The sequence below is a fragment of the Schistocerca piceifrons genome, chromosome X, assembly GCF_021461385.2.
Source record: "Schistocerca piceifrons isolate TAMUIC-IGC-003096 chromosome X, iqSchPice1.1, whole genome shotgun sequence".
In the NCBI taxonomy this organism is placed as follows: domain Eukaryota; kingdom Metazoa; phylum Arthropoda; class Insecta; order Orthoptera; family Acrididae; genus Schistocerca; species Schistocerca piceifrons.
In genome coordinates, this window is record NC_060149.1 from 533,456,555 (window position 1) to 533,481,152 (window position 24,598).

The 24,598-nt window shown below is 42.2% G+C and overlaps 1 protein-coding gene across 1 annotated transcript in view; it reads left to right on the top strand.

The window, feature by feature from the left end:
- The window catches only part of LOC124722500 (tachykinin-like peptides receptor 86C), a 130,100-nt gene that overhangs the window by 69,201 nt on the left and 36,301 nt on the right, over positions 1-24,598 (top strand). The window contains exon 2 of the mRNA XM_047247654.1: positions 3,630-3,843. Coding sequence (XP_047103610.1) covers positions 3,630-3,843 — 214 coding nt within the window. The remainder of the gene's footprint in view (positions 1-3,629; positions 3,844-24,598) is intronic.

A 24,598-nucleotide genomic window follows, 5' to 3' on the forward strand; every position in this document is an offset into this window, starting at 1 on the left:
GTTGAAGCGTCAGAGAATATCAGTAGTGTCAAAGGTTTTCGAGAGCGTCGTCCTGTTGCTCCTCACACTACGAACTGTCGTTTTCTACCGCGAAATGTCTGGGAATTAACGCCCCAAGGAAAGAGGTAGTTTCATTGAAGCCATTTATGCCACTCTTTGAGGCCTTTTCTGGTCAATTCTGAGCGGCGGTGTGTCTGAAATGTTTTCTTCGGCCATCCGTTGGAAAATCGCATGATTCCAACGCTGTGCATCGCGGTTCTGACCTCCATCGCAGAATCGTCAAGAGAAGGGGTGAAATGTGGATTAGAGGTGGTGTGACGATATTTCCTTCAAGTGACACGTCCACGGTGGCGTTTGGCAGAATTTTGGTGAAATTTGGTGCCAATGTGACATCATTAACGCACTTTACACGTCACATGAGCTTCTGAGCTCTGGCGTTTTTGTTTCGCATGTGTCGACACCTTGCTGTTTGAAGCATCGCCGAGTCCGAGGGTGAGGACGCAGGAGACCACGCCTTTGCACCGTTACTGAGGAGTGTTGTAGGCACCTTCTAGACAAATTTTAAACCTATACGTTGCAATGAGAGATAATTACCGGGGTTCGAAAAACTGATGCTTTACTTGTGCTACGCAGCTTACCTGAAGACAATGGTAAGCGAAAAATGAATGTTCCGCCTGGTATATCAACGGGGCACTATCATTTACAGTAAAAATCCATGAAGTGGATAAAAGAAGAGTGCTCCTTCAAAATACTAGCATTTCTCCCCTTTATTGGCAATATTTCATTCAAGATAGCCAACTCAGTCTAAAGCCATGTTTCTTCTACCATCTAAGACGGAAACTCTTCTAGGATCAATGAAGGACGATTTGTTATTCCGGAGCGTTGGAATTTAAAAAATATCTTGCCAATGTTCTATGACTTCTACAGACCAGACCACGTCCACCGTGGGAGAACAACCTACAGAACATCAACGCTTCACTCGCCTTTCGTAACCAACCAATTGCTGAACACTGTGTCTCCAACATGAATTCAATGTAGTATAATAAAACAATAATTTAGATCATAGTAATACCTTTTTCTGACTCAATCAAGAAAGAAACTATGAATACATGCAAGGTGGAAAAGCTAATGAACCGTTATAGCGGGTACCAACTGCATAATGCGTGGAGCCCCTTCATTACTACGATTTGGTGTGAAGACGATTGAATATGCAGATGGCGACGGCGAGAGACAATCTTGAGGACAGCTAGGTTGCACAGTTATTCCAGCAACGACAGCATTGACCGCTGAGTGATGTGGTCAGTCTGTCAATGCATGCGCGGAATGTTTCTTTTTCCTTTATTGTTATTTCATCCTTCTCGCCCCAAGGTGGGAGGGGGGGGGGGGGGAGTGGAAGCATGCACTGAATGCACAAAGCACGCTTTTAAATTTCGGGACGGGGAAAGTCTACGTCTCCTCCAAAATCCTAGAGCGCCTTGCTTCTGTTTATGCCTGCTCCTAGCCACCCATTTCCTTTACCAGTTAATAAAATTTCCACAGCTCCTCCAACATTCAGAACACCTACATCTAAATCTACATTTACGTTTACATAGGTACTCCACATGCCACCGTACAGTGCGTGGAGGAAGGTACCTCTCCTACATCTCCTGTAAATTTGAGTACCAACACTCAACACTCTCTCCCCATCTTTGAGAACCCTTTCCTATTAATATGCTCCACCTGGCATCCATCTCCTTGCCCTCTATATCCTTTCCCAGAGTGATATGAATCACGTTCCTCTCCTAGACCACGAACTCATCGCCGAGATTTACTCTTCCATGCAACAAACAGTAAACTACCATCCCAAATAAGACTCCAGTCAACCTACTAATTGACCAGCTGGCATCCTCCTCCTATCCAAACACCTTGCATCTCAACTATCAATTCCCTCTCACAGAGATATTCCTCCTTTTCCATACAATATCCTACCCAATACCTATCATATCCCAAACCCAACCTGTAGTTACCAGGAGGCCAAATCACATCATTCTCTTATGATTTAGGATCTTCATCACATAACCGCCATCTTTTTATATACATCAACAACTGTATTTTAAACTAAATAATTAACTTATTTTAATCTGGAATGTTTTATAAAATTAATGTCTGAAGAGCGGTGACATGGACGCTGCCAATCTTCTCCAGTCAATAAGGGGGAGGAGGGAATGCAAATATTTTTCAAATCAAGAAAGTCTTTGTCAGCCTTCAATAGCTCACCTGAGTATGACTAGCAGGTGTGCAGTCGAAATATCCTACGGTGAAGATAACAACAACCAGCTGCAAGGCCGCAACCTGTTTCAATGCCAGCCGGTGTGGCCGTGCGGTTCTAGGCGCTTCAGTCTGGAACCGCGTGACCGCTACGGTCGCAGGTTCGAATCCTGCCTCGGGCATGGATGTGTGTGATGTCCTTAGGTTAGTTAGGTTTAAGTAGTTCTAAGTTCTAGGGGACTGATGACCATAGATGTTAAGTCCCATAGTGCTCAGAGCCATTTGAACCAACCTGTTTCAATAGCGACTGTAAGTTTGTGAGCAGGCGATGATGATACCATGAGCGAAAAAACGGTATTGGTCGCTGGTGGTGGTAGAGGCCCTGGTGCTCCTGGCTATTAGCCAGTAAGACCACTCAGCTGCGCCGCAGACGGCGCCAGTGGTAAAACTGAGTATTATTCGCTTCCATAGCAGTATCAATAATTGTATCGTTCATATCGACATATGATGGGGATACTAAAAACCGGACACTACATCCTCATGCTGGCCGGGGTGGCCGAGCGGTTCTAGGCGCTACAGTCTGGAACCGCGCTACCGCTACGGTCGCAGGTTCGAATTCTGCCTCGGGCATGGATGTGTGTGATGTCCTTCGGTTAGTTAGGTTTAAGTAGTTTTAAGTTCTAGGGGACTGATGGCCTCAAAAGTTAAGTCCCATAGTGCTCAGAGCCATCTGAGCCATTTTTAAGTGCTCAGAGCCATTTGAACCATTTACATCCTCAAGCCTAGGCCACAGTCACCCACACGAAACAGGAATGCTTAAGGATACTGCTATGTGAGACTATGTCAACAAATAATTTTTTTAAATAGTCAAGATTTTCCACATTAAATTATGCATCATACTGAGTCTTTTACCTTTTTTAAGGTCATATAATAGAATTTAAAAATAGCGTCGGATTACACACGACCTCTTGCAGTGTAAGACAAGAAACCCATTTCGCAATGGAATGTTATCAAATTTATACAAATAAAGAAACTGTTTCTAAAATACTAGATTTATTCTATTGAGGGAAATATCTTCTATTTACAATGTTTAATGGCCTTCTCATGTTACAAAAATAGAGACAAGTTTAAGTGTCTCAAAACATTATGCTTAAACTTTGAACTTCTCCATCTGTCCTATCACGTTTTGCTGAGTTCACCTCACGATTATGAATGGGTCCTTTTCCAGACACAAGACTTCCTCATCAGTGCTTTGTGAAGTTATCCACAAAAGGGCACGATTAAACAGAAAATGCCTTGTTTGAAAAATGCTAAAAGCCATCTAGAAATATCAGTTGTCGTAGCTTTTACAGTCGCTTAGATACTTGTCTGTGTGTTGACAGCACACCGGCGCATGCGCACGGTAACCAACTACTTCCTGGTGAATCTAAGCGTGGCCGACCTGCTGATGGCGCTGCTCAACTGCGCCTTCAACTTTGCCTTCATGCTCAACTCTGACTGGCCGTTCGGGGTCGTCTACTGCTCGGTCAACAACTTCGTTGCCAACGTGACCGTCTCCTCCAGCGCCTTCACGCTCGCTGCCATATCTCTCGACAGGTGAACACATTTCCTGGTTACTGCTATTCTTACTATTAAGAGGGCTTGGAGAGGTTTCGTAAACATACAGTCCACCAAACAAAAACTGTTCGCACGGAAAATAGCTAAGTCCCATGCCGCTCATTCTCGGCGTTTTTCTGTTTGGTCTGTATGCTTAAATCTATTTACAGAAGTAGCAGACGTAATGGAAATGCAGATGCAGCAGAAAAACTCATTAAGATGAAACTGAATGCGAGAGAATAAATGTTTAACGATGAGCTCATAAACTGAGGTCGCGAAGTAAATTTACAAATATGTTGGTAGAAACAAGTTCAGCTATACCCTTCATGGGTCCGAATAAATTCTGTCAGACAATATTTATTAAAAGTCGGTTGGACGTGTATAAATGATCAGAAAGAAGTAATCAGGTACGAAAATGTACCGTCTTTCAATTGACAGGACAAGCATAGAAAATTGTAATCCAACGGAAATGATGGTTCGCTTCTCCATAACTTCCAATGAAAACACAACTCAATAATTTCGGTCGTCTGCGGGTATGAAAGTAGCAACACAATCCACCACGTTTCGTCTTACTACAGTGAGTTAATTGGAAAATACGAATGTTTCTAATTTGACATTATTTTTAATTTACCCACGAGATACTATCGTTGCTGAAAGTGATTTTAAATATACAGGATGATTCAAAATACTTATTACGCGCTTCGACGGGGTGTAGTTGGGTCTTAGTAGATGAAGTTTAGATACAGAACCCATGTCCGGAAATGTACCGTTTGTATGTAAAATCATTTTGAGGATCGGATCACTTCAAAATCTCCGCCTTCACGGTACACACACACAGGAGACAATGAGCTCTGATCTGTGTGTTGTAGGAGCACGTGGCACGGGCAGTGTTTCGAGTATATGTCCTCGGGTTCTTTTCTACATTACGAAGGACGTCCTCTTCAAAGTCGAGTGCAGCGCGTCCTTAGAACACCACAGCCAATCTTCCTAGTTTCGAACGCACCAATGTCTCGCAGCCATTTCTGTATTCGGAAGAAGTGTTATGTGATGTCATAATTACAACCGGGGCTGACGACGGACCTCTTCTCAGACTGTGTTCCTACCTTGAAGTGGGAAATTTGAAAGTGATCCGAACTTCAAACTTATTTTATATCCAAACGTTATATTTCAGGACATGGGTTCCTTATCAAAACCTCACCTACTATATTCCTTCTACAACTCCTGGAAGCTTGTAACAGGAATTCTGAATCGCTCTGTCGAGGAAATTTGCCTATTATGGGAGAGATCGATAATGTGATACAGCTAGACTCTGACTAAAGTAAGCGCTCATCTCTATTAGGAAGTAACAGAATTAACTTCTCACAGCGCCTGAGATATAGAGCAGTGGCAATTAGGCCGTACAGATCTGAACATTGTCGAGAATCCTTGACTTTAAAAGTGTCGAATTTCATTTTTTTTTACTTTTTGTGCTTGTAGGGCTTTAATATCTGAAGTTGAGTAGATACTTCAACAATATTCATATGTTTACATTTTTGGCAAAATATTCTTTCATTTTCTATAATGAACTCTTCTTCAAACTCTGCAGTGTTACTATGAGACTAGGTGTCCACCGCAAAATGTCTCATTCCTAATATGCGATACTATGGGTATCCTATTAAGCGACGGTATCGCAAATGCTCTCTCACATTAGGATAACTTCAGCTTGCAGTCCTAGTAGCTGGATTCAGACTCAAATTTTTACTAAATGGTTTGACAATTTTGTGTGCTCTTTGAAGTCATCTGATGATTATCCTGCTGCGGTAATACATGATGAGCATCGTGATACATTTGTGTGATAGACTGCGCAAGAGAAAACCATGTCCACATCATCTGTTTATCACCTCATTCCACGCATAAAATGCAGCCTCTCTTGTGGAATTTGTGGAAGCGTTAAAAACGCACTGTCCCCAAGAAACACAAACCTGATGGGCAAATAACACAGATCAAGTAGTTACCTCATTTTAAATTACGCTGTTATTTGGAACTGCCTATTTGAAAGCAGTAAGAATGGAAAATGCTATAAACGGCCCCTGGAAAGCGAGAATTTTCCAGTGTGATCCGCTTATACTTGGAGACAATGACTTTGTAATACACCAAGAGTTTTACATACAAGATGCAAACAAAGGAGTAAATGTGAATCTAAATAGTATCCGACCAGCTTCCAAAATCAGCAAGCCATTTCAGGAGCCACCAGCGCTATTAAAACCAGCGCGTTCTGAATCTGGTTAGTAGCTAACATCGTCCCCATAGAGGGAACGTTTGAAGCAATTCAAGAAGAAACTTGTAGCGGTATCGAAGAAGACAGAAGCGAAGGTATTGTTCTTGGAAGAGAAAGAATGATAAAATCGCAGGAAAAATAACCTTCTAGTCATTGTTAGTCTCCTACAAATTTAAATGAGGACAATGCTTCAAACGTGCAATCTGAAGAAGAAGACACAGAATGCATTTTATGGCGCGGTCGTTAGTCTCAAGACTAACATAGAGCATAGTGCGGGGAATACTATCCTTGAGCTGTCGAAAAAAGTTAACTTTGAAAAACAGCTTTTTATGTCCTGGCTACACTTCTTTTGCACAATAAATGCAAAAAAAAAAAAAATGTTCGCAGTAAGGAAGAGAATATTATTATTTTAGGGCTGACCTGTTCTTATGATGGTGGATATTAAGAGTTTTCTCTGACTGTCCCTTCTTAGGACACCATTCATATTTCGATTCAGACTGACTTGTTTGTGCTTTTTTCCAATTTAGGTGTATTAATTGTTAAGTAGCACGGATTCAATAAATAAAGTTTAAGGTACTATGATTTCACGACTTCAAGCAGATTTCCAATTCAAAAACATACATTTATATCAAATAGTGTAATATAAAGTGGAGTAATGTGAGATGAGGAAACTTCACATCAGAGATGAGGCTGGTATGTTGTCCACACACAGCTGGCATCAATTACCTACAGCATCCAACGAGGCATGGAGGAGGTCAGCTTCTGGAAATATGTCTCAACGTCTACGAGACTCTTTCATGTATCCAATATTAGGTTCTGCAGTTGGTAAGGTATGCGTTGGGCCAATGTTGGCCACTGTATGTTTATGTGACACTTCATTTTGCCCCATAAATTTACAATGTGATTCGAGTCCGGATCTCGAACAGGCCAATCGATCATATCGACGTTGGCCTGTTGCGGAAGCCATTGCTGAACGATTCGGCTCGAGTGAAGTGGTGAGTGGTCCTGCTGAAACTGGATCACTGCATTGGTACAGCTCATTTTCACAACTGGCAACGTAGTATGTTTCATGGTGTGCACATACTCATCCGTGGCGAGATGGTCATAATTCGGTGAAGTACACTATGTGATCAAAAGAACCTGGACACCCACGAAAACATACTTTTCTCATATTAGGTGCATTGCGCTGGTACCTATTGCCAGGTACTCCATATCATCGACCTCAGTAGTTATTAGACACCGTGAGAGAGCAGAATGGGTCGCTCCGTGGAACTCACGGACTTCGAACGTTGGACAGGTGATTGGGTGTCACTCGTGTCTGTATGCGAGATTTCCAAACTCCTAAACACCCCTAGGTTCACTGTTTACGATGTGATAGTGGAAACGTGTAGGGACACGTACATCACGAAAGCGTACAGGCCGACCTCGTCTGTTGACTGACAGAGACTGCCAACAGTGGAAGAGGGTCGTAATGTGTAATAGGCAGACATCTATCCATACCATCATACAGGAATTCCAAACTACATCAGGATCCACTGCAAGTACTGTGACAGTTAGGCGAGATGTGAGAAAACTTGGATTTCATGGTCGAGCGGATGCTCATAAGCCACACATTACGCCGTAAATGCCAAACGTCGCCTCGCTTGGTGTAAAGAGCGTAAACATTGGACGATTGAACAGTGGAAAAATATTGTGTGGAGTGAAGACTCACGGCGCACAATGTGGCGATCCGATGGCAGGGTGTGCGTATGGCGAGTGCGCAGTGAACGTCATCTGCCGGCATGTGTAGTGCCAACAGTAAAACTCGGAGGCGGTGGTGTTATGGTGTGGTCGTGTTTTTCATGGAGGGGGCTTGCACCCCTTGTTATTTTGCGTGGCACTTTCGCGGCACCGACCTACATTGATGTTTTAAGCACCTTCTTGCTTCCCACTGTTGAAGAACAGTTCGGGGATGGCGATTGCAAAAATGGTTCAAATGGTTGTAAGCACTATGGGACTTAACATACAAGGTCATCAGTCCCCTAGACTTTCAACTACTTAAGCCTAACTGACCTAAGGACACCACACACAGCCATGCCCGAGGTAGGATTCGAGCCTGCGACCGTAGCAGCAGCGCGGTTCCGGACTGAAGCTCCTAGAATCGCTCGGCCACAGCGGCCGGCACGGCGATTGCATCTTTCAACACGATCGAGCACCTGTTCATAATGCACAACATGTGGCGGAGTGGTTACACGACGATAACATCCCCGTAATGGACTGGCCTGCACAGAGTCCCGACCTGAAACCTATAGAACACATTTGGGATGTTTTGGAACGCCAACTTCGTGCCAGGCCTCACCGACCGTCATCGATACCTCTCCTCAGTGCAGCACTTCGTGAAGAATGGATTGCCATTCCCAAAGAAACCTTCCAGCACCTGATTGAACGTATGCCTGCTAGAGTGGAAGCTGTCATCAAGGCTAAGGGTGGACCAACACCATATTGAATTCCAGCATTACTGATGGAGGGCCCCACGAACTTGTAAGTCATTTTCATCCATGTGTCTGGACACTTTTGATCACATAGCGTATACATACTCCATCTGATGAAATCCACAACCAGCACTAGACTGTGGTGTGGCCAACACGTGAATGTTGCACCATGTACTGTGGGTCGAAACGTGCTTCCCATAACATGTAGACCATCTCCGGAGCCTCATTCACTGAATTTAATTTTTGGCTCATCTGGGAAGATGAAATGGTGCAAGTTACAGTCTACATTCAATTCAGCGAAGACAAGGCTATTAAGTTTGCGCCTCTATATAACCTCTGTGGACAGCATCTTGTAAGGAGTTGTGAGTAGTTTCCAAAGTCTCATTCTTGAGTTGGATGGCGTTTAATATCAGACGTTCTACATATGTGTGAACTAACACATTTTCTTGCTGAGGACACCTTTCCTAACCCTGTCCATCGAAGCTGGTCATTTACCCCCGTCTCGCACAACCGCTTTATCCACTTCTGGGAACCGTGTGGCTGGACACCACACCTGGTTTCCGCTTCACACTTACTGAAGCTGTCGCACTGGAAGAGTGTCAGGACGCTATCTTTCGTGACCTGCATATACTGTGACATCCTAGAAGCAAATGAGTATTTGTCTTATACCTCTCTGTTGCATAGTGTGTTATGTTTGGCATCGCTCAGCTATATTAGTGTTATGCTTGTAACACATCACCTAACAATGAACTGTAAATGAAATATGGTATCGAGAGGATGCGAATCCTAATTACTTCAGCTGAATTCCAGCACCTCGAATGCTGCCACGCATCTACCATACAACTAGTATTTTTTATTCTACATAGAAAAACCTCCACATTTCAAATATTGGTCAGGTTATAATACATATATGAAACAACATGTGGTAATTTTATGCAATCACAGAAAATGAAAAAGGTCCATAGGAAATATCGTTACAATAAGAAGGGGACAAGTACAGTGCTAAAAGTGTGCTACATGTGTTCCTGCCGCCACTACCAGTGTATCTTGTGTTACCACTCGTGCAAGCTGTACGCAGCTGAAGGTACCTAATCTTATCAAAACATGCGAACAGCTTTGATTTGTCGAATGTACGTTTCGAATTAAGAGAGGGTGAAAAACTGAAACAAACGTTCATTCCGCAGTGGGAAGCACACCAATTGTAAACAGAAATAAAGACCGTATCTTGTGTTGTGAAACACTATATATAAAGACAGATTCCTCACTCACGTTCTGTCTTGTCCTTCAACCTTTTATGCAATCAATTTTTTTTTTCAATTTGCACCAGAGTATTTTGCCCAGTGGCATTTGTATAACTTATGAGCACCTTCTTCAATGCTATCTACAGATTTTTTTACAATTTTCATGATTTTATAAAATACTCATTTTTCGAGATTATAAATAAATGTATAATAATTACCATAGTGGATTATTTAAATGATATGCACAATTAAAGAACTGACAGCCTACTATGATCTCAGTAACTAATACTTAACATTCATTATATGTACCAGGCTTGTGTTTAGATGTTACAAACAATACCCCAAGCACTGTGAATTTACACGGGTAAGAAATGAGGGTTGCTATGATTTTGCATACATTGTTTTGGCTACACTTGAAGCTCATCAGACTATCCACTTTTTAGCGATGGAGGAGGGACGTTTCGAAGGTGTAAGGAATTTAAGCCCACATCATACAACATTATCAGCACTGGTGGTACCTATATTTAATGTCTAAGTAAGCAACACTAGTGTTGGAATGGGACATGACTAATTGGAACGTCCATATTTAAGTGAACACAGCACCATGGAGTGCCCTCACACTCGTAGAGCATGCAATGCGGCACTGTGCCCATGAGTTATCCGGAAGACCAGACTTTTCGTGTGCGCCGGCACCAGCAGTGTGTAGTGCACGCAAAATGGCATGGCCAATAGATGCACAGTCGGCAGGGGAAGCGTGGAGGGAGCGGCAGTGGTGGGCAGCGCTCAGAGCGCTGTAGGGGAAACGCTGAGCGCTGGAGGGGAGGTACTGCTCTAAACTGAAGCATACACCCACATTTTTTGTAAATATCGTGTGGGCCGCTCCACACTCACACGTGCATGGTGACCATTCAAAAAGATCTACTGTCGCTTCTGCTTTCGTTAGTAACTAAATAGAACTCTGCTGAAAATGCAGCGATTTATTTTCGTCTGGCTTGTTAACCAGTTATAACTCTCAGAGAAGCGTCATGAGTGGCGAATTTTGAGTAAAACCTACATATTTATCGGGTTGCCATTTCAAAATTTACTTCTTTTGCAAAAACTCAGCGGAGTTTACACTGTCTCACCTTACTAACGTACTGTGCAAAACAATTGCGAGAGAATTCTGAAATAGTGGTTTATTAAGTGAGGAACTAAGGAAAAAAGTAAAGTCAGTAGCGTATGAAGAAGCACATCCTCGGTATATAAAAACGTGTACTGGATTCACATATGTTGTTCCAAAACCCATAGCCTTTCTCCTTTCACCAGCTATCAATGGCCCTTAAAAATTACGTTCTTTCACCGCAAAAGTCTGTAGTTATTGGAATAACATGATAAATAATGAAGTTTTACATAATAACGACATGATAAAATACTCTCTAGTTTGCAAGCTATCGCTTGCCAAAATCTCATTTCGATATCTTAAACGGATTATGAGATATGAGGAACATTGTGGATATTTCACTCTGATTTTTCCGCTGGCGCGGCGTGATCGCAAAGGAGTGTGCTACATCCGATCAGTTTTCTGGAGCTTGGTGAGAGATAGATACTCATACCCACGTCTAAATAAAAATACAATATGTTAGCAAAATTTCATATGCAACAATATATTATGTAATATGCACCAAACGCAAATAATATCGACATCTATTTTTCATTGCACACTTATCTGGATATCGAGCAGTGTCTTAGTTTCACGTAATTATCTCAATAACTGTGACCATTAACGAAATGATGGGCATATCGTCATGAACCTGACATATAAAGCTATAAGTGAAGCAAAAAAGAATTTTCCTTAGGTAATAGTTTCTGTAAAATCATTTGAGAAAGATTGCATGGTGCGCCCCTCGGTTCTGTCATCGCTGACTGGCCGAAAGGTGGAAAACACTGAACGGCCTTCTCTTCCGAACAAGCGATTGAGCTTGCCCAGCGCTTTGGACGAAAACTGGTCACTGTGAATCGGCCACCGTATCCTGCACGAGCTATAGGAAACTTCCTGCGTCGCCTGCCGTTGTGGTCGAACAGAGCAGCTTCCTATACTACTAACTGATGCCGATAACATGAGATTACTTGACCTCGGGTCATGCCTTCTGCCTCCACCTATGGCGGGAGCATTATTGACGTGCATCGTCCTACTAACTGCCAGTTTAACTACGAAATTTGTTCGAGTATAGAGCACGTGCTCTTACCGACGTGTAATTTATATTTTGCATACGATACCTGATCAAAACTGTCTGAACAGCTACTAATAATGCGACAACTATCTTAGGGACCGGAAATACAGCATATCGCTCGTACCAGTCGCTATGTGCCTTTTCTCAGGTGTTTCAACAGATATCTGCAGTTCCGTTTTTGCAATTTCTAGGTGTAGTCACCACAGAGAAATACTTCTCATAACGTCTTTAATGCAACGCACTTTGTCGATGGAAAGAGTCTGTTTGTTTCCTAAAAAAATAGTGATTTTAGGTCGGAACTTTAAGTAGTCATTCGATAGAGGGATCACGAATTAGTCCAGTTCTCTATTCCTTTAATCGACATGTGTTAACAGGAACATTTAAAAAAGGAGAAGAGCCAGTACTCCAACATAGCAAAGCCTTTAGCTCACACCAGATGCCTACTCATAGGTATTTTACGATAGCTAATGTTTCCAGAGATAGTGTAATTGTACGGCAGTCTATGATTAGATCTATTTATGTGCGATAGTTACACTTATTTACGTTCTGGTCAACTGCCAGTTCCTGATCCTCCACAACTTGCAACTTCCTTCTCATAAACAACTGCGAACATCCAGCTCTACATCCAAACAAATACCCTGCAAGCCGCTATACAGTTCATGGTATTATCAGTTTTCCTTCCTATACCACTCTAATGTAGTTATCGATGAAAATAAGTGGCTGGCTCTGAGCACTATGGGACTCAACTGCTGTGGTCATCAGTCCCCTAGAACTTAGAACTACTTAAACCTAACTAACCTAAGGACATCACACACATCCATGCCCGAGGCAGGATTCGAACCTGCGACCGTAGCAGTCGCACGGTTCCTGACTGCGCGCCTAGAACCGCGAGACCACCGCGGCCGGCTGAAAATAAGTGATTGCTTCTTAAATCTCTTACGATATTCTTGTGATCGATATGTGAGATATATGACGGTAATGGTATCAGAGTCTTAGTTGAATGCAGTTTCTTTAATTTTACCCAATAGCGTTTCACGGGAAATACACTGTCTTTTTTCGAGCGGGGTATGCCAATGTAATACAATCCTATCAGTGTCATACAGCTTCCGACACTAACTACCCACTGGATCAGTTACACTGATGTCGCTGCTTCGCACATCAGCCATAATGAAAAACTACTGTAAGAGTATGGAAAGATGTACAGATTAACCACAGCATTTTCATTTTTCCACATGTTCTATTCAAGTGTGGAATGAGCCTGATACCGTATTCTGGCCAGAGCACATGGACAGCGCGCATGCATGTAGTGGTGGTTAGTTTAGAATCAAACCTATTACTTTTATATCTTTCCGAATAGCAGTGTTAGAGCGTCTAGGTGATATGACGATGAGATTTGCAGCATTTTGCCTGCAACACATAGGTCAATATCATAGTTTTTCGAACATCCAAAGCTTTTTGCATACAATGCTAGTGTCTATATCGAGAAGAATGGTTTATAACACTTGACATTTAACCCATGCCCATGCTCCGTTCATGTGGAAAGAATGACTGTATGTATAAAAACCCTGTATTAGCCCCATTTCCTTGTTGTTGGAATGACGCTCCGTGATGCACAATGCCTCTCTTGTAGCGACCGACCCTGGAGTCTGTTTAGCATCTCGCTACACTATACGACTGCATGCATGCTGCTCTTCATTGGATATGTAATTGGCACTTTATTAGTGTTTCTTTTGTGTGCAGTCTCAAGCACATTGGTTATATATCGAAGCGTAACACTATCTTCTTTATTCATCAGAGCACTTTAGCAAACATCCTCCCAACCTCTAAATGCATACTATGATATTGTGGACACGTTACATAACTTAGCCAGAAATACTGCTTGTTAGAATGAAAAATGCGTAGCATCACCTCCATAGAGTTACAAGACAAGAGAGAGACTAGCGTATACCTACCTAATATGATCCTAGTAGCCACAACTAATCATATGGCGTAATTTTATCAGAAGTAGTTTTTTCAAAACCACATACTGCGTGAATTACATTTCTCTCAGCCTGGCATCTACTTTTGCCATATGTACCCTTTCCACTTCAGGCAGGTTATTTACGGTTTTTTTTACGATAAGTACTGTTTCCAACAACAGTGTACTAAAACAGTACTAGATTTCTTCACCTGTATATTATAAATACAGTGTCAACTCAAAGTGTCTCAGCAATTCGCTAAAGTCTACGATGACTACTGTACACTGAGGTCGCAAAAGTCATGGCATACCTCCTAATATCAAGTCGTATATTCTTTGACCTGGCGTAGTGCAGCAACTCGACGTGTCAAGGACTGAAAAAGTCGTTGGAAGCTCCGTGAAGAAATATTGAGCTGTGTTGCCTCTGCAGCCGTCCATAATCACGAAAGTGTTGCTGCTGTAGAATTTTGTGCACAAACTGACCTCTCAAGTAACTCCCATAAATGTTCTATGAGGTTGATGTCGGGCCATCTGTGTGGCCAAATCATTCGCTGGAACTGAGCAGAATGTTTTTCAAACCAATTACGAATAATTATGGCCCGGGGACACCACGCACTGTCATCCACAAAAATTTCGTCATTGTTTGGGAACATGAAGTCCATGGATGGCTGCAAATGGTCTCCCAATACCCGAACATAACCATTTCCAGTCAATGATCGGTTCGGTTGGACCATCGGATCCAGTCCATTTCACGTAAACACAGCCCACACCATTTTGGAGCCGCCAACATCTTGCACAGTGCCTTGGACCCATGCATTCCTGGGGATCTGCGTCACGCTTGGACTCTACCATCAGCTGTTACAAACTGAAATCTGGACTCATCTGACCAGGACACGGTTTTCTAGTCGTCTACGGTCCAACCGATATGGTCAAGAGCCCAGGCAAGCGCTTCAGGTTCAAATGGCTCTGAGCACTATGGGACTCAACTGCTGAGGTCATTAGTCCCCTAGAACTTAGAACTAGTTAAACCTAACTAACCTAAGGACAGCACAAACATCCATGCCCGAGGCAGGATTCGAACCTGCGACCGTAGCGGTCTTGCGGTTCCAGACTGCAGCGCCTTTAACCGCACGGCCACTGCGGCCGGCAGCGCTTCAGGGTATGCGTGCTGTTAGCAAAGGCATTCGCATTGGTCAGCTGCTGCCATAGACCGTTAGTGAAACAGAATTTGCCGTATTGTCCAAACGAATACTTTCGTCGCACGTCCGACATTGATTTCTGCGGCTATTTCACTCAATGTTGCTTGTCTGTTAGCACTGAAAACTTTATGCAAATGACGCTGCACTTGGTCGTTAATTGAAGGCCGTTGGCCATTGCGTTGTCCGTGATGAGAGATAATGCCTATTATTTGGTATTCTCGACACATTGTTCACGCCGTGGATCTCGGAAATTAAATTCCCTAACGATTTGCAAAACAGAATGTCCACAGCGTGTATCTACAACTACCATTCCGCGTTCAACGTCTGGTATATCGCGTCGTGCGGCCATAACCACGTCGGAAACCGTTTCACATGAATCACCTCAGTACAAATGACAGCTCCGCCAATGCACTACCCTTTAATATGTTGTGTACGTAATACTACCGCCATCTGTATATGTGCATCTCAGTAGACAGTTGCACCATCTGTGGCCAACCTTTGCATATTATGATTGAAAATACCTATTTCCTTTCCCCGTAAACATAACTTCATACATCACATTCAGACAATCGTAAACAAAGCAAGCAAAAATATCCACAGAATTGCCTGTACCTCAACAGAAAGCTGTAAGCTGCCGCTGCATGCAGTGAGAACCTATCATGATGCCTTTTTCACATCCATCACAGGCTGTGGAGTAAGTGTTTTCTGCACACAGACTTTGGCGCATACAGAACAGAAAAACCCTGCGACGTGCAAGGCGGGGTGTGCTCCTCATACTCACAGGCGCATTTGGCACTACGCCAATTGATGCTTTGATTGTGCTCCTCGGAATCTACCCAGTATACGACATCACAGTAAAATGTCATAGAGTCTACTATTGGTTAGGTGAAGGGGACTTAATAATAGAGTCCAATAAATCTCAGATCATAGGGTAACTACCAAGGCCCAGCTATTTAACGGGAGAGTGGACACGTGGCAGAACGACAGGGACAACAGTGAAACGGATGGAAGAGTCTACCAGCTATTCCCATGCATTCGAGAAAGCCAAGTGCATGACTATGTAAAGCCCAGTCAGGGCATTGTACATAATCTAATGGGACAATGGCCATATCCAGTTTATCTGTCTGCGTTTATAGATTACTTCTTCAGTTAATCTTGTTAAAATGAGAAGATGTGGGCATTCTGTGTGCGGTCGCAGGAGGAGCTGGCCATAGTTCACGAACAGCTGAACGTCCTGGAGATGACTGGGTGTTTGTGTTGTCCTCATCATTTCATCATCATTCATGAAAGTGACGAGACTGGACTGAGCAAAGCCTGGGAATTTGTACAGGCGCTGATAACTGCGCAGTTGTGCGCCCCTCAAACCAAACCTAACTTCACCATCATCGAACAGTTGAATGCGCTTCAGACTGCGGTCAGTCACTTTCATGCTGCTGCTTAGGGGCTCTGCTGTCGAGGCACCACCTGGTGTCCCCGACGCTGTGGATCCGCCCTCACAACAGACTGCGTGAAGAGTGGTAACGCATTTACGTCGTTCGAGGTGGCCGGTCATTGTAGAGACTGGTCGTCTGGCCTCACCCATTCACACTGTGAGTGGGCAGGTGGTCTCTCCTGCAGTAGGTTCCGAGCAGGCACGCGGGGTGGGGGTTTACTAGTTATTGGGAGCTACAACGTTTGGCGCGTTATGGAGCCCCGTAGGCAGATAGCGTTCAGGATTGGAAAGAAAGCCAATATGCACTCCGTATGTCTGGAGGGAGGCCTCGTATAAGATGTGGAGGCGGCCTTACCCGTGGCTATGGAGCGTGCAGGGTGCAGTCATCTGCAAGTTGTGGCCCATGTCGGCACCAACGACGCCTGTCGCGTGGGTTCTGAAGTCATCCTTAGTTCATGCAGGTGACGGAGGTGGTAAAGGCAGCTGGCCTCCAGCATGGGGTGCAAGCAGAGCTCGCAGTTTGCAGCATTGTTCCTAGAATTGATCAGGGACCTTTGGCGTGGAGGTGAGTGGAGAGTTTCAACCAAGGGATTCGTCGACTCTCTTACGGTCTTGGCTGCAGATTTCTAGACCTGCGTTATCTAATGGGGATTTGTAGGATTCCCTTTGATACATCAGGAGACTACTATACAAAGGAAGCAGCTACACGAGTAGCAAAGTACTTGTGGAGTGCACATGAGGGCTTTTTAGGCTAGGCGGTAGTTTGAGGTACCCTGATAAAGACCGACCAGTCGATACGCAGCAAGAGAAGTCAGAGTAAAGACACGTCGACTGTCAAACTTTTATCTGTAAATTGTCGAAGTATTCGTAAAAAAGTTCCCAAATTTACTTCTCTCCAGGAAATTTCTGACGCTAAAATTATACTCGTTGCCGAGAGCTGGCTGAAAGTCGAAGTGGAAGGCTCTGAGATATTTATCGAGTCATGGAACGTACATCGGAAAGACAAATTAGAAGCCATAGGAGGAATAGTGTTCATTGCAGTTGACAAAAATATTGTCTCCATTGAGGTCGAAGTTGAGAGTGACAGTGAAGTTGTCTGGTCGTGTATAACAGGTCTTGGGGAAATCTAGCTAACTGTCGGATGTTTTGCCAGCAACTCTTCTGCTGTGACAGTTCTAGAGTCATTCAAAGAATGTCTCTGGTCAGTAGCGCGTAAATAACCAGATCATGCATCACTAGTTGGAGGTGACTTTAACCAACCGAGTTGATCAGGGTTTGTGATGTCTATGGATTCATTGCAAGGGTACAGACAGACAGTCATGCGAAATACCATTGAACACTGTTTCAAATGAAAACTGTCTTGAGCAGCCATTTCGGCAGCCCATAGCAAGGAAATATCTTAGACCTTGTAGCTACAAATAGCGCGGACCTTATCGACAACGTCAGTATAGGAACGGGGATAAACGATCATAACGTAACTATAGTAACTATGGTTACGAAAGTTAATAAATCAGTTAATAAGGCTAGGAGAGTGTTTATGACAGAAAGAGCAGATAAGCAGTTATTAGCTTCTCACTTAGGCAGTGAACTGACATCATTTGGTTCCAGTAAGATGGACGTAGATGAATTATGGACAAAGTTTAAGCAGACCATAAATCACGGTTTCGAGAATTATGTATCTAGTAAGTGGACTAAGGACGGAAAAGATCCGCCATGGTTTAATAACGAGATTCGAAAAATGCTGAAGAAGCAGAAGCTGTTGCACTCTCGGCTCAAAAGGGAACGCGCAAATGACATCAAACAAAGGTTAGTACAGATACGTGCGGCTGTGAAAGATCTAAGTGGGTCTAAGGCTCCCGTCCAGTCACTTGTTGATCAGCCTGTAGGACCAGTCTGTGGAAGTAACACCGCTGCATTGTGCTCCTCCAGATCATAGGAAGAATGGGACCTTTCCGCAGTTCACCACCATACTCAGCGTCGATGCTTACCTGAGGTAGAACAAAACTACGATTCATTGTTGAACACAGTGCGACGCCATTCATCAGCAGTCGATGTCTCACGATCACGGCATCACCCAAAACGTATCCATTTGTGTTGTGTTACAGTCAGCGTACACGTGGGACGGAAATTCCGTAGTTGGCTGCCGCTGGTCTGCAGCCAATTGTGCGGGATGACACAGAATACTGCAGGGAGTCCATTACTTGTTCTCGGATGGCGGATGCAAATGTGAAGTGGTAATGGTGTGCTTGGTACACAACACAGCGAGTGTCCCATGTGGTGGTCAGACATGGTCGACGGGCGTGTTGACGACGAGTATACCCGCTCTCGCGTTCCCATACATGCCCCACAAATCTGGATTCTGCATGGTTCGATCAGCTGACGAAATGGAGACCCAAATCGAGGCTCCTTTCAAACAGAGTCAGGTGCTGATAACAAGAGTACATGGTATCTCTGTTTCCTTCACAGTGATCACTCACTGTCTGAATATTATGTAACAATACCAAACATGAAGAACACTCTGGTGCTCGTCCTACTTGTCGCAGAGAATTGCACTCTAATCATTTACGTACTTACCGATGGTGTGCACTTGTTATAATGCGGCAGGCTAGGACAGTACAGAATGCAGTGTACGACTGCGTGCATTTTGGAGATTACTATGCTATCATGCGATCTTTACGTGATGTTATATACATGCAGAAGAATGAATTCTATGATTACTTGCTTACTATATCTATGAAAACGAGTTGACTTATGAAATTAAACCAACAGTTCTCAGTTTTGATTAATTTATAGACTAAAACCATAAATACGCTAAATCAAATCTAAACACAGACCGAAAGCATCCTTTGTAGAAATAATATACAAAGAAGTAATAGTAATAATGACAGAGGTCATTGTAATGACACCGAAATTGTGTTGAGATCAAACGTTATGACGTAATTGTGAAGTAATTAACACACATTGTGAAAGTATTGTTATCAGTGTATATTTCATGAAATTTCCTTACGAAAGCCGAGATATTTCAAAGTACTAATTATATCAGAGATCTTGTCATGATATTTTAAGCAACAGTTTGTAACCAGTTTTTTGAAAGCATATAAATTTCGATTGTAGATTTAATTATTTCCAATTTAAACAGTACGTAAAGTGCTCTTGTAATTGTTGGTTGTTATATAAAGTCCAAAACCAACAGCTATGGTACTTCAGTATAACACCAGTTAGTCATGTGGAAGTATTACATTAATATTTGTCCAGTTTTGAAAGCACATAAATTTCGATTGTAGATTTAATTATTTCCAATTTAAACAGTACGTAAAGTGCTCTTGTAATTGCTGGTTGTTATATAAAGTCCAAAGCCAACAGCTATGGTACTTCAGTATAACACCAGTTAGTCATGTGGAAGTATTACATTAATTTTTGTTCAGTTTTGCGTTAAAATTTTATAAAGCATTCTATTAATGGAGCGTAAACAGCGATCGGTATAAAATGTTAAAATTTAATAAAACTGTCCCTTTCGCAAGAAAAGTTTATTTAGGTTGGCCATCAGTTTCTGTCTATAATTTACACCATCTGCCTACAATACAATAGAAATACATATTCAGAGGGATTTCTGTACAAAGAGATGGTAATATATCTAAAAAGGATCTAAAATAAAAACTAAAATAATAAAAATGTTCGATGTTTTATCCACGATGGTAGCCAGGGGCGGTGGACAGAGCAGTACCCGTAAGAGCACAGGCGCAACTGCTAAATAAGGCAGCGTTACTCGAGAATATATACTGTATGTTTCGCCCATCGTGTACAGCATTACATCCTTGAGAAGCGAACATGTACCTACGTCAGGATGCTGCTTCACATGATGTAGTCGAATTTACAAGAAAAATAGATTTGGAAATATATACAAGAATTACGCACGTAAAGGTACACAACAAATCGTAGCACTATTTCTTTAAAGTAAAGAAACGAAGTAACGGACATGATTTGATGGTTTTTGTGTGTAGACTGCTCTCCGTGGGCAATTGTATGAACTTGTTGAAAGTAGCCGTAGCAGAGATGGCTGTATTTGATTACCACGGCAAGGGCTTGCCGCTATCGACAGTTACGCTGTAGAGAGGCGCACCACAGACACCGTGGCAGAGGACGGAACGATGAGGAGGCATCCGCTGCCCGATGGCTTGGAAGTACAGCGTCGTGTTGCAGCTCTGATAGACGACAGCAGCTAAGAAACTGGCTGCCACAGTTCGGCCTCCAGTGGTTAGAATAAACCACTGATGTGATCACTGGCATGGATTGTACGCTTCTGCTTATACATAACTTCTGTGTGAAACAGCAAGAAAGTAAGGTACTCCAAAAAACACAAATGTGTCACCACGTTCACTAGCGACAGAAAATCGTTTGAATAGAAGAATCACGTCTGGTGTACATAAAATACGTGTCAGTCACACAAATTAGGGAATGAATGACTGTTATAGATAACAGTTTGTCAAACCATGTAGTATTCATATTAAAAATATTAAAATCCTAAAATATTTAGTTAAAGGAGAAAGAATTTAAGTGGTAATTATTGGGTATAGCCATGAATCGATAATACGTACAGCCATAATATTCTTAACTAGGATATATTGTCGAGTAATACTGCCTTGTTTAGCAATTTACGTCCATGCTGTTACGGGTATTGCTCCATCCTCCCCACCAGCCGCCATCATGGGTATAACATCGTACTATTTACTATTGATGCGAACGGCCTTGCCGCAGTGATCCCAACGGTTCCCGTCAGATCACCGAAGTTAAGCGCTGTCGGGCTGGGCTAACACTTGGATGGGTGACCAACCGGTCTGCCGAACGCTGTTGGCAAGCGGGGTGCACTCAGCCCTTGTGAGGCAAACTGAGGAGCTACTTGATTGAGAGGTAGCGGCTCCGGTCTCGTAAACTGACATAATTCCGGGAGAGCGGTGTGCCTGTTGTCTGAGGATGGCACGGCGGCCGATCGGAACCGTTGGGCCTTCCAAGGCCTGTTCGGACGGAGAGAGGTTTTTTTTTTACTATTGCAGCATTTATTTTAGATGTTTTTCAGCCATATTAGCATATCTTTGTACAGAAATCCCTCTATTTACGTATTTCTATTGTACTGCAGGGATTACGGCCTGAAGATAGTCTAAATTATACCTAAATAAACTTCTCTTACGATGAAGACTGAATTTTAAAATTTTGTGTTAGTTCGGGATGAGATTACGGTGCATGGCTTTGTTAAAATCTATTAGTGAAAGGGTAAGTCTAACGTGTTGACTACATCATTTTAATAATTAGTGTACCGTAAAAACTGTCTTGACATGCCGATTGAATTACCAGGCATGAATCATAATGGATCGATCATTTATTTAATGCACAGTCACATCACCCATTCAACGAGGAACCTATTGCAGAAGTTAAGTATTCAATACTATTCTCAGGACGACGGAAAATTATAACGCGGAGGAGACGATCTGGTATGTGCTGAAAACATAAACACTGGTATACTAACTATTTTTTTCAGTTCTAGGTTTATTTCGGAAAATAGAAATACAATTTGGTAAGCAGAACAAAAATAAAATTTTTGTGGAACGATTTGGATAACAATAAGTGCAAGACTGGCCGAGAATGTGATGGACACGACAACAAAATAAAGTGACGAATTAAATGACTACAAATTTATTATGTGGGATGTCGTCATTAGCCGGCCGTTGTGGCCGAGCCGTTCTAGGCGCATCAGTCTGGAACCGCGCGACCGCTACGGTCGCAGGTTCGAATCCTGCCTCGGGCATGGATGAGTGTGATGTCCTTAGGTAAGTTAGGTTGAAGTAATCTAAGTTCTAGGAGACTGATGGCCTCAGATGTTAAGTCCCATAGTGCTCAGCGCCATTTGAACCATTTGTCGTCAGCAGGAACAAGATGAGGCTGTAATTTTCATATTTTCTTAGTACTGTAGTGAAACACAGTGATTAGTTTATAGGAAATAAGTCTTTTACGTCGTGAAGTATGTAAACAATATTAGGTACGGAAAATCAGGAAGAAGCGGTTAACAACGAACCAGTTTTAAATGACAATTTAATTTTGAACAGTGATGTAAAGCGTGATCAGAGTCGTGACAAGGGTGAAGTGGATAAGAATATTAGTACTGTTTGCAGTCAGTTCCGAGTTTTTAATCTCAGAGAACGTTAAGGACCCAAATTCGATGTTTCTGAACAGCTACTGATATTGTGAAGGAACCAAAGTAAAGAAATGACTGAAATAAAAACTGAATTAAGTAATCGCCATCAATACTTGGGCGGAAGAATCGAGGCTTCGAGAAATGATGTAATTAATGATTTGGGCCATGAACTTGAATTATCAAAAAGTGATTTAAGCGGTAAAATCGGTGTCACAGATATCGAGTTAGAAAACTTTAAATACTGGTGTTCAAGTGTCTAAAATAAGAGAGAATTTGCAAGCATGTAAGTTAGCTGTAGAGTCAGTTGCGCGGATTAGTATAGTGGAAAGTGACTGAATTTTTTAAAAAAAAAAGTTACTGATGCAATTGAGAAAATTAGCAGAAGTTTTGAAATAATACACAACATAATAAAACAGGAAGATCATGTACTAAGATTCGAAATGGGTGAAAAAGATAACCTCGACTATAACATCAGCAATTTAGAAAGTAAACAGAAAATTAAATTTTGGTAATTAATAGTAATAGGGTTGAGGAGGAAAAATTTGTAACTAACAGTGTGGATGCATGTAAGAGAAATGTAGATAATTTTTATAGAAAACAAGCTGAACTGGAAGAAATTTTGCTGCTAAGCGTTTCAGTACTGACTGTGGTGGGATGTGGGTCCATGTGCCAATTAAACGTTTTCCAGGAGAAATCAATGAGTTGATTTTCTACAACATTTGTCATGATAATTTTGTTAGTGGAATCACTGCTTTGCCTAAGATAAAGTTTTAAAAATGTTTTTGGGTGCAGAAGCACTGTCTTGGGCTAGCAAACATCCTAATACAAACATGACTTATTGTGATTTTGAAAGAAGCTTTTTGAATAAATTCTGGTCAAAAGTGAACAAGCTATCTTAAATGGGCTACGTTATAGAGAAAGGAATGGTAATATGAAAGAGTTTTGTGCAAAGCAACTGAGACTATCTTAAATAATCCATTTGATGAGCTTACAGAAATAGATGCATTAAAGACGAAATTACCAAGAAAAGTGTAATGCGGTTTGGTTTATGGGCCACATGATTCTACTGAACAGTTTCTGAAACATGTAGATAAACTTGACAGAATACTAGAGAGAAACGATGAGCATAAGTTTAATCAGGCATTGTAGGAATCAGCATGGAGGAGGGGGTGGAATACAGGTAATTATGGAAGGAGAGAGGGTGACATTATAGAGGTAATTATAAGGGAGGAGGTGACAGAAGAGAACCACAGTAGACTGACAGGAGTATGAGTGAGAATAGAAAATATGAAAATAGGAACAGAATGTGGGAAGACAATTGCAGACCATTTAACCACAGCAGTTTTAGATTCCTGACATTGTCAGTTTGGGAGAGGTCTGCAATGTGTGATAACTGAAGAAAACTTCACAAGCCGAAATCACTAAAACAGCATTTTATTGCATGACTGGTCTCGACAGAGCTATGCTGTCATCGTCCCATTGTGACCCTTCCGATTGAGGGCGAGGAAAAATTAAAGAAATCAGGCTAATTATCACAAAAGAAATTGAGAGAGGCGAAATTTTGGATTCTACAGGCAACTAGATAGAGATAAATACAAAATCAATAGATTAAATTTCAACAGGAAATTTTTGGAGGCAATTAACATTAATACGTGTGGGGGAGATAAGAAAAAGTTACTCATTGTGTAATGTATAACCAGATGCAGGATCATTAATAAATTTTTGCCGCGTATCAAATAATGAAATTTTAGTGGGAGAGGAGAGAATTGATGGTAGTTTTGATGAATTTCGGTTACGTAAG